This window comes from Ranitomeya imitator, chromosome 2 (assembly GCF_032444005.1).
Source record: "Ranitomeya imitator isolate aRanImi1 chromosome 2, aRanImi1.pri, whole genome shotgun sequence".
NCBI classification, from domain to species: domain Eukaryota; kingdom Metazoa; phylum Chordata; class Amphibia; order Anura; family Dendrobatidae; genus Ranitomeya; species Ranitomeya imitator.
Genome location: NC_091283.1, coordinates 559,060,258 through 559,074,700, shown reverse-complemented (window position 1 = coordinate 559,074,700; position 14,443 = coordinate 559,060,258). Strand labels below are relative to the sequence as shown.

The window sequence follows — 14,443 nt, the reverse complement described above, 5'->3', positions numbered from 1 at the left end:
AGGTGATGTGGTGAAGTCGTTAGGTGCTGCTCTATTTAACTCCACCTTGTGCTTTGATCCTGGCCTCCAGTCAATGTTCTAGTATTGGACCTGTTTCCTCCTGGATCGTTCCTGTGGCCTGCTGCTCTGCATAGCTAAGTTCCTCTTTGCTATTTGTTTGCTGTTTTTTTCTGTCCAGCTTGTCTTTTTGTTTTTTTCTGCTTGCTGGAAGCTCTGGGACGCAGAGGGTGTACCTCCGTGCCGTTAGTTCGGTACGGAGGGTCTTTTTGCCCCCTTTGCGTGTTTTTTGTAGGGTTTTGTGTTGACCGCAAAGTTACCTTTCCTATCCTCGCTCTGTTCAGAAAGTTGGGCCTCACTTTGCTAAATCTATTTCATCTCTACGTTTGTCTTTTCATCTTAACTCACAGTCATTATATGTGGGGGCTGCCTTTTCCTTTGGGGTATTTCTCTGAGGCAAGGTAGGCTTATTTTCTATCTTCAGGCTAGCTAGTTTCTCAGGCCGTGCCGAGTTGCATAGGGAGCGTTAGGCGCAATCCACGGCTGCCTTTAGTGTGGTTGGAGAGGATTAGGGATTGCGGTCAACAGAGTTCCCACGTCTCAGAGCTCGTTCTTGTTTTTTTTGGGTTATTGCCAGGTCACTGTATGTGCGTTGACCTCTATGTCCATTGTGGTACTGAATTACCTTTCATAACACTGTACACTGACACTATATACTGAGCTCCTATGTATAATGTTACTGGTGATCCCTGTATTACCTGTACACTGACACTATATACAGAGCTCCTGGGTGTAATGTTACTGGTGATCACTGTATGACCTGTACACTATACATTATATAAAAAATGTACTGTGTATAATGTCACTGGTAATCACTGTATTACCTGTACACTGACACTGTATACAGAGCTCCTGTGTATAATGTCACTTGTGATTCCTGTATTACCTGTACACTGGCACTATATACAGAGCTCCTGGGTGTAATGTCATTGGTGATCAATATATTACCTGTACACTGACACTACATACAGAGCTCCTGGGTATAATGTCACTGGTGATCACTGTATTACCTGTACACTGACCATAAATACAGAGCTCCTGTGTGTAATGGCACTTATTATTGTGTTTTCTTATTTCTGATCAGTATTGTAGTATTTGGTCGCTACGTGGTGGTAACAATATATGGTCTGGTCAGGGTGTGGCAGTATTTGTTCCTCGTATGTGGTATTATTCATTTGGTATGAGGATGAGGTGGTAATATGTGGTCTGGTCATGGTGTGGCGGTATTTGTTCCTTGTATGTGGACTCATTCTCTTAAAAAAAATATGCATAAAAATATACCTAAAAAGAGTATTGGATATTTTAAGAAAATTTTAATAGAGTAGAGTAGAGCCCGGCCAAGAATCTACCTCATTGTGGTGGCGGCTTATACAATCTTTTGGCCAGAACAAAAGCTACTGGCTATGTATGTTATATGGTGTTTGTTGGGAACTATTAATATCTGATTGGTGTGGACCTGGTGCAGAAGTTGAGTTTTTCCAAGAGTGGGTGGTGGGACTGTTGAAGGTTCGAGGGTGGAGGCAGAGCTGGGGTGGAGCCTGGGTGGAGTCTCAAGGGGGCCTGAAAATTTTGCCAGTATGGGGCCCTGAAATTCCTAGTGGCATCCCTGGGCTCTGCTAATACTACTGGAGGTACCAGAGGTGCTGAGGTAAAAAGAGGCCACTGATACTTCTGTGTAACAATATATGTACCCCTAGGTCAGGTCACAGCAGTAAAGCGTCCTACAGTACATGTTCACAAGCTTGTGTCCTATTAACATTCTAGAACAGGTTTCTGTCAGTATAACAAGGCGGCGGCCATTTTAATTTTATGGTTATTACCTCTCTAGACAAAACCATTGTGATTTGCTAAGTAAATGTGTTTAGGAATTTATTTTAATAACATTTGTTTTAGTTATTTTTTTTTTCTATTTCTGGAGGAACTTTTATGACATTGACTTTATGTCTGGAGCCTATGTCCTGCTGTAGAATAAATTTGGAGCCAATAAGACACCTCCCTGATGGTATTGCATTATTAACCCCTCTGTGACCTTAGACGTACTATCCCGTCGAGGTGCCCTGGGCTTATCTGACCCTGGACGGGATAGTACGTCATAGCCGATCGGCCGCGCTCACGGGGGGAGCGCGGCCGATCGCGGCCGGGTGTCAGCTGCTTATCGCAGCTGACATCCGGCACTATGTGCCAGGAGCGGTCACGGACCGCCCCCGGCACATTAACCCCTGGCACACCGCGATCAAAGATGATCGCGATGTGCCGGCGGTGCAGGGAAGCACCGCGCAGGGAGGGGGATCCCTGCGGGCTTCCCTGAGCCCCCCGCAGCAACGCGATGTGATCGCGTTGCTGCGAGGGTCTCCTCACCTCCCTCCCTGCTCGAGCCCCGGATCCAAGATGGCCGCGGATCCGGGTCCTGCAGGGAGGGAGGTGGCTTCACAGAGCCTGCTTAGAGCAGGCACTGTGAAGGCTGCAGCGCTGCATGTCAGATCAGTGATCTGACAGAGTGCTGTGCAAACTGTCAGATCACTGATCTGTGATGTCCCCCCCTGGGACAAAGTAAAAAAGTAAAAAAAAAATTTTCCAAATGTGTAAAAAAAAAAAAAAAAAATATTCCAAAATAATGAAAAAAAAAAAAAATATTATTCCCATAAATACATTTCTTCATCTAAATAAAAAAAAAAAACCAATAAAAGTACACATATTTAGTATCGCCGCGTCCGTAACGACCCGACCTATAAAACTGTCCCACTAGTTAACCCCTTCAGTAAACACCGTAAGAAAAAAAAAAAAAAAACGAGGCAAAAAACAACGCTTTATTATCATACCGCCGAACAAAAAGTGGAATAACACGCGATCAAAAGGACAGATATAAATAACCATGGTACCGCTGAAAGCGTCATATTGTCCCGCAAAAAAAGAGCCGCCATACAGCATCATCAGCAAAAAAATAAAAAAGTTATAGTCCTGAGAATAAAGCGATGCAAAAATAATTATTTTTTCTGTAAAATAGTTTTTATCGTATAAAAGCACCAAACCATAAAAAATGATATAAATGAGGTATCGCTGTAATCGTACTGACCCGAAGAATAAAACTGCTTTATCAATTTTACCAAACGCGGAACGGTATAAACGCCTCCCCCAATAGAAATTCATGAATAGCTGGCTTTTGGTCATTCTTCCTCACAAAAATCGGAATAAAAAGCGATAAAAAAAATGTCACGTGCCCAAAAATGTTTTCAATAAAAACGTCAACTCGTCCCGCAAAAAACAAGACCTCACATGACTCTGTGGACCAAAATATGGAAAAATTATAGCTCTCAAAATGTGGTATTGCAAAAAATATTTTTTGCAATAAAAAGGGTCTTTCAGTGTGTGACGGCTGCCAATCATAAAAATCCGCTAAAAAACTCGCTATAAAAGTAAATCAAACCCCCCTTCATCACCCCCTTAGTTAGGGAAAAATAAAAAAAAATGTATTTATTTCCATTTTCCCATTAGGGCTAGGGTTAGGGCTAGGGTTAGGGCTAGGGTTAGGGCTAGGGTTAGGGCTAGGGTTAGGGCTAGGGCTAGGGTTAGGGCTAGGGTTAGGGCTAGGGCTAGGGTTAGGGTTAGGGCTAGGGTTAGGGCTAGGGTTAGGGCTAGGGTTAGGGCTAGGGTTAGGGTTAGGGTTAGGGCTAGGGTTAGGGTTAGGGTTAGGGTTAGGGCTAGGGTTAGGGTTGGGGCTACAGTTAGGGTTGGGGCTAAAGTTAGGGTTAGGGTTTAGATTACATTTACAGTTGGGAATAGGGTTGGGATTAGGGTTAGGGGTGTGTCAGGGTTAGAGGTGTGGTTAGGGTTACCGTTGGAATTAGGGTTAGGGGTGTGTTTAGATTAGGGTTTCAGTTATAATTGGGGGGTTTCCACTGTTTCGGCACATCAGGGGCTCTCCAAACACGACATGGCGTCCGATCTCAATTCCAGCCAATTCTGCGTTGAAAAAGTAAAACAGTGCTCCTTCCCTTCCGAGCTCTCCTGTGTGCCCAAACAGGGGTTTACCCCAACATATGGGGTATCAGCGTACTCAGGACAAATTGGACAACAACTTTTGTGGACCAATTTCTCCTGTTACCCTTGGGAAAATACAAAACTGGGGGCTAAAAAATAATTTTTGTGGGAAAACAAAAAGATTTTTTATTTTCACGGCTCTGCGTTATAAACTGTAGTGAAACACTTGGGGGTTCAAAGTTCTCACAACACATCTAGATAAGTTCATTGAGGGGTCTAGTTTCCAATATGGGGTCACTTGTGGGGGGGTTTCTACTGTTTAGGTACATTAGGGGCTCTGCAAACGCAATGTGACGCCTGCAGACCAATCCATCTAAGTCTGCATTCCAAATGATGCTCCTTCCCTTCCGAGCCCTCCCATGCGCCCAAACGGTGGTTCCCCCCCACATATCGGGTATCAGCGTACTCAGGACAAATTGGACAACAACATTTAGGGTCCAATTTCTCCTGCTAACCTTGGAAAAATACAAAACTGGGGGCGAAAATATAATTTTTGTGGAAAAAAAAATATTTTTTATTTGCATGGCTCTGCGTTATAAACTGTAGTGAAATACTTGGGGGTTCAAAGCTCTCACAACACATCAAGATGAGTTCCTTAGGGGGTCTACTTTCCAAAATGGTGTCACTTGTGGGGGGTTTCTACTGTTTAGGTACATTAGGGGCTCTGCAAACGCAATGTGACGCCTGCAGACCATTCCATCTAAGTCTGCATTCCAAATGGCGCTCCTTCCCTTCCGAACCCTCCCATGCGCCCAAACGGTGGTTCCCCCCCACATATGGGGTATCAGCGTACTCAGGACAAATTGGACAACAACTTTTGGGGTCCAATTTCTCCTGTTACCCTAGGGAAAATACAAAACTGGGGGCTAAAAAATAATTTTTGTGGGAAAAAAATTTTGTTTTATTTTTATGGCTCTGCATTATAAACTTCTGTGAAGCCCTTGGTGGGTCAAAGTGCTCACCACACATCCAGATAAGTTCCTTAGGGGGTCTACTTTCCAAAATGGTGTCACTTGTGGGGGGTTTCAATGTTTAGGCACATCAGTGGCTCTCCAAACGCAACATGGCGTCCCATCTCAATTCCTGTCAATTTTGCATTGAAAAGTCAAACGGCGCTCCTTCCCTTCCGAGCTCTCCCATGCGCCCAAACAGTGGTTTACTGCCACATATGGGGTATCAGCGTACTCGGGACAAATTGGACAACAACTTTTGAGGTCCAATTTCTTCTCTTACCCTTGGAAAAATAAAAAATTGGGGGCAAAAATATAATTTTTGTGAAAAAATATGATTTTTTATTTTTACGGTTCTGCATTATAAACTTCTGTGAAGCACTTGGTGGGTCAAAGTGCTCACCACACCTCTAGATAAGTTCCTTAGGGGGTCTACTTTCCAAAATGGTGTCACTTGTGGGGGGTTTCAATGTTTAGGCACATCAGTGGCTCTCCAAACGCAACATGGCGTCCCATCTCAATTTCTGTCAATTTTGCATTGAAAAGTCAAACTGCGCTCCTTCCCTTCCGAGCTCTCCCATGCGCCCAAACAGTGGTTTACTGCCACATATGGGGTATCAGCGTACTCAGGACAAATTGGACAACAACTTTTGAGGTCCAATTTCTTCTCTTACCCTTGGAAAAATAAAAAATTGGGGGCAAAAATATAATTTTTGTGAAAAAATATGATTTTTTATTTTTACGGTTCTGCATTATAAACTTCTGTGAAGCACTTGGTGGGTCAAAGTGCTCACCACACATCCAGATAAGTTCCTTAGGGGGTCTACTTTCCAAAATGGTGTCACTTGTGGGGGGTTTCAATGTTTAGGCACATCAGTGGCTCTCCAAACGCAACATGGCGTCCCATCTCAATTCCTGTCAATTTTGCATTGAAAAGTCAAATAGCGCTCCTTCCCTTCCGAGCTCTCCCATGCGCCCAAACAGTGGTTTACTGCCACATATGGGGTATCAGCGTACTCAGGACAAATTGGACAACAACTTTTTGGGTCCAATTTCTCCTGTTACCCTTGGTAAAATAAAACAAATTGGAGCTGAAGTAAATTTTTTGTGTAAAAAAGTTAAATGTTCATTTTTATTTAAACATTCCAAAAATTCCTATTAAACACCTGAAGGGTTAATAAACTTCTTGAATGTGGTTTTGAGCACCTTGAGGGGTGCAGTTTTTAGAATGGTGTCACACTTGGGCATTTTCTATCATATAGACCCCTCAAAATGACTTCAAATGAGACGTGGTCCCTAAAAAAAAATGGTGTTGTAAAAATGAGAAATTGCTGGTCAACTTTTAACCCTTATAACTCCCTAACAAAAAAAAAATTGGTTCCAAAATTATGCTGATGTAAAGGAGACATGTGGGAAATGTTACTTATTAAGTATTTTGTGTGACATATCTCTGTGATTTAATTGCATAAAAATTCAAAGTTTGAAAATTGCGAAATTTTCAAAATTTTCGCCAAATTTCCGTTTTTTTCACAAATAAACGCAGGTACTATCAAAGAAATTTTACCACTATCATGAAGTACAATATGTCACGAGAAAACAATGTCAGAATCACCAGGATCCGTTGAAGCGTTTCGGAGTTATAACCTCATAAAGGGACAGTGGTCAGAATTGTAAAAATTGGCCTGGTCATTAACGTGCAAACCACCCTTGGGGGTAAAGGGGTTAATAAGTATTTCACAGCTCTGAGGATATCATTAATCTTGACCAAACCCCCAACTCCATTTGCTGACATGAAGTCCCAAACGTTCAAGGAACCTCCACCATGCTTCCACCAGCCCTATTAAAGCCAAATATTTCACGTTTTGACTCATCACTCCAGAGCACCTGCTGGCAGTTTTCTGCACCCCAGTTCCTATGTTCTTGTACATAGTTGAGGCACTTGGTCTTGTTTTCTTGCAAGGTATGATATACAGCCACAATTCTTCCTTCCATGAAGAAGACCCCTGGGCAAACTTCTCCTAACAGTAGATGGTTTTAGTTGGGTCCCTTTGGTTGCTGCCAGTTCTGAGCTGATCTCACTGATGAACATCTTCCATTTCCAAAAGAAATTCTTTCATCTGTGCCACTAAGTTTTCTTGGCTCAACACTACTTCTATAGTCCTCAACTTTGCCCATTTCTTAGTTTCCTTAGTTCTCTAAGATGTTTGGAACAACCTTCTTGCTGAGTTTTTTTTTTTTTCTTCAAAAACTGTGTACTAGGTACCTAGAAGAACTGATGCTGTGTTGAAAGCAAAATATGGTCTCAGCAAATATTGCTTTAATTTAGATTTCTTTTTTGTTCATTAAATTTTCATTTTCTTAATTGATAAAAATAAACTATTAGCATCTCTATTTATGAAAACATTTTACTTTGCAGAATTTTCTCCACAGCTACATAAAACCTTTACAGAGCATCATATGTATATATATATACTGTATATACTGTGTAGCGGAGGATGTACGTACCTCTATTGCTGTTGACATCGGAGATACTCAGAAGTAGCAGCAGAGCCCCCAGAATGTGAGGGAAGAACATCTCCCCACCTGCCAGATACAAACAAGGATTAGATCATATATTCAAATAAAAAAAAATATTACACATACAGTGCATTGCATAGCATGAGTAGAAGGAAAAACTGTATATCATGAAACCTGCTAAAAATTACGTTTGTTTTTCTAATCGCAAGCAGAGGTATAATAAAATAACAAATTGATCTGTTACTCACCCTCTCCAGGTCCAGCACTGCCTCTCCATTGCTGCTCTAGCTGTTGCTCATAGCCTATAGCAATGATATCACAACTGCAGCTCGCATCACCACTGCAGCCAATCAACGATCTCATAGTCTCACACTCTCTACATTAGCAGAGCTGCTGACCTCAGTGATTGGCTGCAGCTGTGATTAGTTCTGCAGGTGTGATGTCACCATTTTAGCCTGTGAACAATGACTATAGGAGGGGCGGAGATGCAGAAATGGATCCGGTGAGGGTAGCAGCTTTGTTGTTTTTTCATAACTCTGCTAGTCTATGGCCCACAAAACTTTGAAACCAGAAAACTCCTTTAGTCCTGTAACTCAAAATCACGTATATGTACACAGGCTGATGCAACGCCTTATTAGGCTAGGTTCACATTGGGCAATCCGTTTAGCGCATACGCTAGCGGATTGCGCTAACGCAATGTCCCAAAAGGGATCGCATTTGGCGATCCCGCTAGCGCAGATACCCGATCTGCGCTAGCTAGGAACGGATCTCAGATGCTGCAAGCAGCGTCCGAGGTCCGTCCGAAACTATCGGGACATCGCTAGCGCATGCCAAAAATGGCATGCGCTAGCGATCTGTTAGCACATTGCAGTCAACGGATCCGTTACATAGTGCTAATTACGACAATTGCGCCATGTAACGGAGTCTGCTAGAGGACACCCATTAACGCAATGTGAACCAGCCTTATGCTTCCCACTTTACATGTACATGATTGCAATATACTGTCACCACACAAAAATCACGTTTGCAGTTCCCGATACTTGAGACACACAGTTTGCCGGCCTCGGGCCCATTAGATTTGGCAAGTTGGTTTGTCAATACAGCCTGCTTTAGCCTGTTCTTCTGGCTCTGATCTTCTCAGTCATGTTATAAGATTGGAGTCAGCTCCCGGTGCCTCCTGCCTTGGTTATGAATTGTCTAATCACCAATCGTGGCCTTTTAGACTCCTAGCTGTCAATACCGACAATGGCACCTAGATGGTTAACCTCATTATTATCACACGGTCATCCCATCCAGGCTCTGATTCATACTGCCCATGATTCAGCCAGCATGAATCTAATGGCAGGTTCTATTAAAAAAGGTTTACAAAATTGATGTAGATTATAGAGCATTAAGATTCAAAGCTTAAATGCCAGGCACTACCAAAGGTAGTTATGCCAGGCAAACAATACCAGGGACACATGGCAGTGGCTGTGCCACACTTTATAGTTTCCCATTCTATTGACTTGGACTCTCCTGTAATATCAAGCAAAACACTATTAAAAGTACAATGCTGTGCTGTACGAGCAATGCAAAAAATGAAAGGGACTTGGACCTCATTGGAGCTCTGTGGCCCCTTCAGTCTGCTGATTGGTCAAAGAGCAGGAAGTTGGATCTGATTTTGATGGCCCATTCCAAGAACTTCCAGATATTCGAAGATCTGCCTTGGCAATGTTGTATGACAACATTTGTCTTTGATTTGAAATTAATAGGCCTGTATATGCTTTTTATATTGCTTGGATTTTTTCTGATCACAATATTAGGCAAGGGTGTATGTACCATAGAGGTATGCCTTGCAGTTTCTATGAATACCTTGGAGAATAAAGGCCAATCATGGTTTAACTCACTACCTTTGCTATTGAGTGGCAAGAGCCTGTGTAAAGGCCCATTTACACGGACTGATTAGTGGCATAATACGAACACTGATTGGTAAACTTTTACGGATCGGTGGTAGTGTGAATGCCTGTTTACACAAGTAACCAAAGTAAACAATGCACACACTATATTAGATCGCTCATCGCATGTAGGCTACCATAGTTCTCGGCTGTGTCAGTCCTGTGTACACAGGATGATTCACTGCAGAAAGCGATGATCTTTTGTGCTGCACAAAAATCAGTTCAGCTGATGAACGAGTGTTTTGATTCATTGGGTGATAGGCAGCCTGTTTACACAGCAAGATAATTGTAAAACGATCGTTTTTAACAAAGCTTGTTCACGATTATCTTGCAATGTATATGCCTCTTAAGACTAATTTCTTTAGAGGAACTGTGTTGATACCAAAAAAGAAGATGAAGGTTATCTTAAGGGTCCAAAAAAGGTGTTAAGGGTGAAACAAACACTAGGTCCTTCTATTCTTATTGGGAGTACTGCATTAAAGAATTTTGAATAGAGGTAAAGTGGATAGTAAAAGCTCATAAGGGAAGGTGGCACAAGGTGCTTTCTGTGGGGAAGCTTTGGCTGTCATTATACCAGTAATGGGGGGCTCTGGGTGATGCTTCAGTGGGTGAGGGAGGCAAGGCTGGATGTGGCACACAACCCTTTTTCAGAACTGAACGTGACTCTCGAGATAAGAAAAGTTCGGAATGACTGGAATTATTATGGAATTATTTCTGCAATATACCCTGCAGCTTCTAAGGGAGAATCTGCTTTTAATGGCTATGGGTCTATTTGTTTCCTCCCAGCATAGTCAATACTGATTTATGATGATCTGAGGACAGAAGAATGTGGCTATTGTGAATAAAATCACATGCACCCATCTGTCTAATCCAATATTTTAGGAAATTTCCACTAGTGCTTGGAGAGAAAATGTTATGAAAGTCTAGTGAAAGGCTCTGTGGATAAATTTGAAGAAGTCAGGAGATGGTTAATACTGTATCTGCTTCACATAACTCTGAACCCCTTCACCCAGAGCCTTTTTTTACCTTAATGACCAGGCAAGATTTTACAAACCTTACCAGTGTTATTTCATTTGCTAGCGATAAATTTAGGTCAATATTTTTTGCATCTATTTGTGGAAATATTGGAATTCTGTTGAAATATTCGTAATTTTCACATTTTTTATGCCCTCAAATCAGATACTTATATCACAAAAAATAGTTACTACATGTCTACTATACATCAGCAGAATTTAAAACATCATCTTTTTGGTTAGAAACATAGAAGGGTTAAAAGTTAACCAGCAATTTCTCAATTTTCCAACAAAATTTACAAAACCATTTTTTTAAGGACCATATCACATTTGAAGTGACTTAGTGTTAGGGGTCAAGCTCCCGCCTCTGCACAGGGGGAATCTCGGGCCATCTCCGCTGCTGTCTCCCATTCTTCTCCTGCCACAGTGCAGCCTGCTCAACGGAGACGTCAGTCCCAGCGCCTCGCTCAGTCTGACTCTGTACAAAGAGTTACTGCTGCTTTTCCTACTTCTGCCATTGAAGTCAGTGCTGGGCAGCGGCGAGCAGACGCTTCTGGGACTAAGTCCTGCTTTTCTCATTCTGAGCATGCCCAAAGTAAGATCTCTCAGTGGAGATCGAGGGTCACATGTTCAGATACTGCAGCTAAAGCCATTGGTCCTTTCAGGAAGGTCCTGTAGGTGCTCACACTCTGTGGCAGCCTCTCATTGGTCCTTCTAGGAAGGTCCTGTACGTGCTGCAACTATTTAAGGCTCGCATGGCCGCACGGCCATGCACTAGTATCTTTCTATGTTATGTACTTTGCGCCAGTGTGGTCATGTAAGTTTGTGTTCAGGGACCCGGTTGAAATAAGCCCCCAGAATGCTGGCATCTCCGGCGAGGAGTTTTGTGTGCATGCGTGACCACTGACTGCTCTCTGTTTGGGCAGTTAGCCTGTGCCTCTGTGAAGTCTAACAGGGCGCAGTGCTTTGTTTTCACGGCTACTCTGTGAAATAGCAGAGTTAGTTCATACCGCCATATAGTTCCGCCATTTGCTAGCAGCAGGTTCTCCTGCACGGTGGACCCCGGACTGCGAACGCATCAATTTCAATAAAACATCTATATTTACTTGGTGCATTCCGCTAGCCCTAACACTTAGAGTGGCCAATATGACAGAAAATACCCAAAAGTGACGTCATTGTAAAAACTGCACCCCTGAAAGTGCTAAAAATCACAGTCAAAAAGTGTAGCAAACTTTCAAGTGCTTCACTGGAAGTAAAGCAAGGTGGAAAGAATAACTTTTTTACTTTTTCCCACAAAAAATGTTTATTTAGATGCCATGTCAGACCTGAAGAGTTCCTGACATGCCAAAACAGCATAAACCCCCACAAGTTACCCTATTTTGTAAACTACACCCCTCGTGGAATTTATGTAGTATAGTCACAGAATTTATCTATTCTGTAGTGAGCATTTTTAATCTTCAGGTGATTCACAGAATTATAACCAAAAGGAGAATAACAAAGTATCCAAAAAACAGCACACAAGAACAAATAGTAAAGATTTAGGTAAAATAAACAGTTTTTATTAAAAATAATACACATTAAAAAAACACATGAATCAAAGGTAGACATGATACATGTAAGAGGGATCATAAAATGGAGGAAATAATCAAGTCGACATAGGTGGTGAAGTGGAGTAATGTCAGGCTGCAAGTAGTAATAGTAGTGGTATAAATTAACCCATATGGCCGTAATGCAAAAAGTAAAAAAAACAAAACCAACCACATGGAGAAAGGTAAAGTGTAGAGCTTACCCATAATGCTATAACCCGCCCATCCGCGACACCACAGACACCCTCACATGTATTTCGCGGATGTGCTTTCGCTCAAGGGGAGTGTGAAACATTAGGCTGATTAAATGGAAAATTACCATTTGTGCCACTAACATGTTGCTTTGGCCCCAACTTTTTAAAAGCGAAAATAAAAGAAAATTAATGGTAACGTTTGTTATGCAATTTCTCCTGAGTACGCCAATACCCCATATGGGGTCAAAACTATTTTTGAGGCACAGTGCAAACTCCAAAGGGAAGAGGTGCCATATTGGAGTTCAGATTTTGCTGGAATGGTTTGAGGGTGCCATGTCACATTGGCAGAGCCCGTGAGGTGCCAGAACAACAGAATCCCCCATATGTGAACTCATTTTACAAATTACACCCCCCAATGAATTAATCTACAGGTGCAGTGAGTATGTTGACACCACATGTGCCTCACAGAATTTTATACCATTGGGTGGTGAATAGTGATGAGCGAATATACTCGTTACTCGAGATTTCCCGAGGACGCTCGGGTGTCCTCCCGAGTATTTTTTAGTGCTCGGAGATTTAGTTTTCATTGCCTCAGCTGAATGTTTTACAGCTATTAGCCAGGCTAGGTAGCCTGGCTAATAGCTGTGGGGGTTGCCTGGTTGCTAGGGAATCCCCACATGTAATCAAGCAGGCTAGTAGCTGTAAATCATCCAGCTGCGTCGAAGAAAACTAAATCTCCGAGCACTAAAAAATACTCGGACGCCCGAGCATGCTCGGGAAATCTCGAGTAACGAGTATATTCGCTCATCATTAGTGGTGAAGAAAGAATAGCCCAAGTTTTTAAGTTTTCTAAGGGCTAGTAGGAAAAAATGGATCTGACAGATCGTTGTGCAATTTCTCCTGAGTGTGCCAATACCCTACATGAAATCAGGAAATACTTTTCAGACACAGTGTAAAGCTCAGAAACGAAGGAGCGCCATATTACAGAGCAGATTTTTTGTTATGGCTTGTGGGTGCCATGACCCACTGGAGGAGGACAGTGACCCCATTGTACAAACCACACCTCTCAATAAATTCATCTAAGGGTGCAGTGATCATAGTGACACCACAATTGTATCAGATTTTTATAAAAATGGGCAGTGAAATAAAAATAATTACATTTTTACCACCAAAATTTGTTTTAGTCCCAAATTTTCCATTTTCACACAAGTAAATGGGTAAAAATTGCACCAAAATGTGTCACACAATTTCTGCTGAATGTGGCAATACCCCAAATGTGGTTGTATGGTACTGCATAGCTGTACAGCGAGACTTGGGATGGAAGGAGTGCTATTTGGCTGTTGGAGAAAAAATTATTGTAGAGTAAGAATGGTGGACTGTGCTATTGTATTCCTGCCCCTGAAGTCACCAATCACATTATAATATAGTGTGAACAAGGTTATGCATCTTTTATACAGTATATATGATAATGTGCAGTGCATAACTAATATGTTTAGTGTAAAGTATAGAGTAAGACATAGGTTGGGCTTAGGATATAGGATAGTAATTATAGAGTAAGATAGACTTTGTAAGAATTATAGGTCTAAATAGGCAAATTGCCTCATCAGAGTGAAAGAGGACTTGTAATCTATATCGCCACCTGTTGGAAGTAGCGATCCTACAAGTCACAATCAACCTTTTAACCAGTCTTGCAATATGACTTAGGATAAAAGCCAAATCAGAATCTCAATTTGCAGACACAGTGTTTCGGGCTGTTGGCCCTCGTCAGTGCAAAGTATGAGAACTGATTTGGCTAGGTGAGAGGCTCTGGACTCTGTTTCTTCTTGCGGAGAGTGACATATCGGCTCTAGCATGCCAAGGTAAGGTGGCTTATTGGACATGCAATGCTCGTCTGGGAAATTTAATATGCCTCTTCAGAGAGAAAGAGAGCTTGAACTCTACAGCGCCACCTGTTGGAAGCAGCGATCCTACAAGTCACAATCAACTCTTTAACGAGTCTTGCAATAAGACAGGATATGTCAGTCTTCTCAAGGAGACACGTTACCCCTTAGACCCCAGGTGTAAAGATAAATGGTATAATACATAGTTAAAGTTTGGGACTAGACCCTAATGGGAGGGAGAAGCCCCAGTAAAAAGGGACTGCTTCCTGGTAGG

The 14,443-nt window shown here is 42.2% G+C and overlaps 1 protein-coding gene across 3 annotated transcripts in view; it reads right to left on the bottom strand.

Moving 5' to 3' along the window:
* ITGB4 (integrin subunit beta 4) overlaps positions 1 to 14,443 on the bottom strand; it is a 121,178-nt gene that overhangs the window by 86,382 nt on the left and 20,353 nt on the right. For all 3 annotated transcript variants that reach the window (XM_069752039.1, XM_069752038.1, XM_069752040.1), the window contains exon 2: positions 7,551 to 7,628. In XM_069752039.1, coding sequence (XP_069608140.1) covers positions 7,551 to 7,628 — 78 coding nt within the window. The remainder of the gene's footprint in view (positions 1 to 7,550; positions 7,629 to 14,443) is intronic.